The 4,301-nt window shown below is 32.2% G+C and overlaps 1 protein-coding gene across 1 annotated transcript in view; it reads left to right on the plus strand.

Moving 5' to 3' along the window:
• NEMF (nuclear export mediator factor) overlaps nt 1-4,301 on the plus strand; it is a 49,320-nt gene that overhangs the window by 2,132 nt on the left and 42,887 nt on the right. The window contains exon 4 of the mRNA XM_011375966.2: nt 2,565-2,690. Coding sequence (XP_011374268.1) covers nt 2,565-2,690 — 126 coding nt within the window. The remainder of the gene's footprint in view (nt 1-2,564; nt 2,691-4,301) is intronic.

Consider the following 4,301-nt stretch of genomic DNA (forward strand, 5'->3'; position numbering starts at 1 on the left):
ATATAGTCCAGTTCTCGCTATCAGAATAATTCTGTATGAGACCAACATTAATTTTTCTAAAGCATTATTTTCATTAGTTATCTCACATTTTATGATTCTCTAATTTCTGAATATCCTATATCTTAGCATTCTCGACTTTCTCTGATCTCTCCACCCCGCCCACCCCAACCCTTTTTCCTAGTCTTACCTTCCACAGCTCACTTTTGAGCTACCAATCTGTGTTTTGTTGGAATACTCAATAACATTAGTATGTTACCAATTATTATATTTTTTTATTTTTACTTCTCTCTTTGCTTTTACTACTAAAGCCAAGATTCTTCATTTGTGGACATGTTACCTATTTGCTTACTGACATAATAGATACACTGGAAGTTTATGTGGTACAGAGGAGAGACATATTAGAGTCAGATACACCTAACTTTGAATTAACGGTTTTGCGACCAAATAATATTATTTATAACTTAGAAAAATTATTCAGCCTCTTGTAACTTGGTTTCTTAAATGTAAAATGTGGATAATATCTCCCTGATGGTGTTATTGGTGAGGATTAATTGAAGTAACATGTAAAGCACCTAACACAATGCCTGACACATGTTAGGAATCCATATGTATTAATTTCCTTCTTCCTCTCCTCCTCACTTTCCTTCAGAAATATATTTGTTTTAGCATTGTGTTATTTCATTAGAGGCTTTACAGAGAAGAGCCTTATCCCCAGCAACTTAGAATCTGTTTTGGATTACAAGTTAGGTAAGTGCTTCCTAAATCACAAGGGCTGTCAAAATATTATCAAATTCTTTAAAAGTTTAATTTAGTTAATAGTAAGCTTAAATGGTTCTTTTGGGGATTGGCCTTAATAGTAATGACACTTTTATGTACATATAGCACTTTTCAAAGTGCTTAGGTAATACATATTAGATTTCAGTTTTTTAAAAACTCAGTGGATATGAAGAACAAATATTATCATTTCAGTTTTACAGATTATGTAAAACTAGATATATGATACTGGGATTGCGTAAACATCCCTAAATTAGGCTACACCAATAGGAGGTCAAACACTAAAAAAAAAGAAAAATTATGAATTAGATGTACATGTCAATCTAAATGTGTAGAAAAATTCCCTCCAATGGAGCAGACATTGTTAAGTACTTTATATATAACTCTCTAAGTTATTATATATAACAGCTGTTAATGTTATATGGCATAGGCCGTGTCCAGTATGTGGTAAAATAAATCACAGTGTTTGTTTCTAGTTCTCACATTTGAGGACACTAACTAGTTTTGTGGCACTGACAGAAAGTTGTTTTCCCCAAGCTGCTAATAGGGCAATAAATAAAAAACATGCTTTATGTTATGTACTATGTGTCCATCCGTACTCATAATAAATAATTCCTTTTATCTTGGGTATTTAAATGTAGCCCTATATATAGGTCACTGGTTAAATCAAAATCCATATAGGTTACTCTTAAATCAGAACTGTTGAATTTAGGAGGTGGAGATTATTCTATGAAGTTTGAAAAGTCTTTTTATATTTTCCTGAATATATAAGTACATAAAATGAGAATTTTAGTCAAATAAACTATACGGTCTGGAGAACATTTTTTGGTTATGAAAGAGTTGGCATTATAAGCATGATTATATTTCTTTTTTTAAAGGTGATTTTAGATTAACTTCTGTGAAATTTGTGTTGAAATCGAGTCTTGAAGAAAAGAATGTATTCTTACTGGTCTTAACAATAGTCTTTCAAATTTAAAATTTATAAACAATTGTAAGATTTTTTTTTAGGGCCTACAGAGTCATCTTATTTCTGTTCCAGGTCATACTTAAATATTTGTACTAAACGATGGTACACCTAATCTAAAACAGAAAGTATTTACCATGTAATTTGTACTTGAGTTTAATATGCTAATTTTATCTTAATTACTAATAAGAGCAAGAACCTTATGACTAGGGATGTAAGGGATAGGGTTTGATAAAAGAGTAGGAGTTATTATATTTGGATTCGAGATAGGTTGATCAAAAGCTTTGAGACAGTAGCAAAAAAGTTCTGTTTGGGTTATGTTAATAAAGTTTGTGGAAATAGAGTGTAATTGAATGTAAATTAGAGGACTAATTTATAAAATACCAATAAGCTCATTCTTTGTATTTAAATGAAAGAGTAATAGAAACCATCAATTAGTGTAAACTACAAGCACATAAAAGGAAATTTGGAGTACTTAAAAGATTGGAATAGAAAGAGACTTTAAAAAACATGACAGCTCTGGGTGAGGTCATCAGGGCAAGAACAAGAGATTTAGCAGTGGTATAGAGCAGCACAGTAATTTTGCTATAGGTCTATCATCGTTTACTTAAAAATTTAATATAAAATACTGTTTCAGAGTTAATAGAGTTGTCTGAAACTGTTTTCTCTGCAAGCTTTTATTTTATGACTATACTGTTTTATTTACTACTTTTAAAATGTTATTCCTGATGCTAATAAAAAGAAGAAACTTATTTGTAAACCAATACCAAATGACTAGGAATTCACTCATGCCATATAAATACCTTTTTCTTCTGTTTCTTGATAGTGCCGAAAACATTTGAAGAGTCGGAGATTAGTCAGTGCAAAACAACTTGGTGTGGATAGAATTGTAGATTTTCAATTTGGAAGTGATGAAGCTGCTTATCACTTAATCATTGAGCTCTATGATAGGGTAAGTTAAATTGCGATGTGGTAAAGGAGAATTATATTGTTGATTATTCATGTAATAGTGCTGTGAAACATGGGCAGGGGACATTTTTTTCTGTGTCACAGGTACACTAGGGTACTAATCAAGTGCCATACGTGTAAAATATAATTTTCCAAAGATAACTTTCATTTATTCTCGATATTAGAATTTAGGCAGAACTTAGCCATTTAAAATAGCATTATGAATATAAGCAATGAAGATCTGAGAATTGAAGAAATTATCTGGTACTTTACATTTCAATACTAGTGTGGTACAGCTAGAAAACAAACAGTCAAATATGTAGTTGTGTCATAAATAAGACAGTAGCTAACACTAAGGGACAGTCTATGTTTTCATAGTATCAGTCATAAGAGCAAGACTACTGATGTTCTCACCATTCTTGCCTCTTCCTCCTCCCGTTGGTCGCCAAATTCTATACTGGAAATGTTTAATGAGTTAGTTACAGCAAAATAAGTTCTATATGCATCAAAATTTAAATATACATGAGTGAGGATTTAAAATGTAGAAAGAGAAAAACAAGTGGCCCGATGGTTAGTCATTAAAATCAATCAAAGTCTCTAAAACAAAGGCTCCTTAATGGGAAGAGGTGGCCTGGCTTTTTTTTCTAGTCCTATGTCTGACAATGTGTTTGTTCCAGATAGCCGTCTTTGAAGTGGATGTCTCTGCAATCAAAGCTTAAGTCAGGCACTTGCATTGCAAAAAAGAAAAGATACAACTCTCAGAGCTTACACCACACGTGACCACTCTTATATTCTCTTTGTATGGTGATATTAATGTTTTCAGTCTCTTAGGTTGTCAGCTGAAAGACATGTACATGACATAATTTCAGAGTATTGCTTTATTTTTTATTAATAGCTTCAGGAAAATGAGTTTTCATTTAAAGAAGATCTACTTTGTCATCCTCATATGGGGTGGCAAGCAAAAATGCAAATAAGAGCTTTCAATAGAAAGATTAGACCCGGTTTAGTGAAACTAGACAACACTAAAGACAGAAAACAACCAGAAAAGAAGGCCAATTGCTATATTGAGGGTTTTTTGTTTTTGTTTTTGTTTTTTTTATGATTCAGAAAACTGGAAATGGCAGATGATCAAGTACCTATGTTACAGGGCTTTCCACTGAGCCAGAGAATCATATCATAACCACTCTCTTTCCCATCCCTCCAAAATTAATATTTCATGGGGCTAGCTATCTTGTAAGAATAATCATATATAAAGCTTTTCATAGAAATATATATGTTCCATGGCAAGGTAGGGTTGCATTATTAATAGAGACTGTTACTAATTCAGAGTTCTAAACTCCAGCAAGCTTTTTCTGTATGTCAATGCCTAGAGGAACAACGTGAATAATTCCATACCTTTGCACAACTTTGAATGAATTCGTGTTCTTAAATGCCATACGTATGTTAACAAGGAACCACGGAACCATGTTCTCATGTTCTTTAGCAGATTATTTGTGTAGAATATCTCAGAAAAGTTTTCAAGGAAGTTCTAATACCTGGAAGGGGTGCAGACATCAATACAGCCAAATTACCATGATTTAAAAAAATAAGTTTTTTTTTAAAGTGAAGCCATAGA

The sequence above is a fragment of the Pteropus vampyrus genome, unplaced genomic scaffold, assembly GCF_000151845.1.
Source record: "Pteropus vampyrus isolate Shadow unplaced genomic scaffold, Pvam_2.0 Scaffold10, whole genome shotgun sequence".
NCBI lineage: Eukaryota > Metazoa > Chordata > Mammalia > Chiroptera > Pteropodidae > Pteropus > Pteropus vampyrus.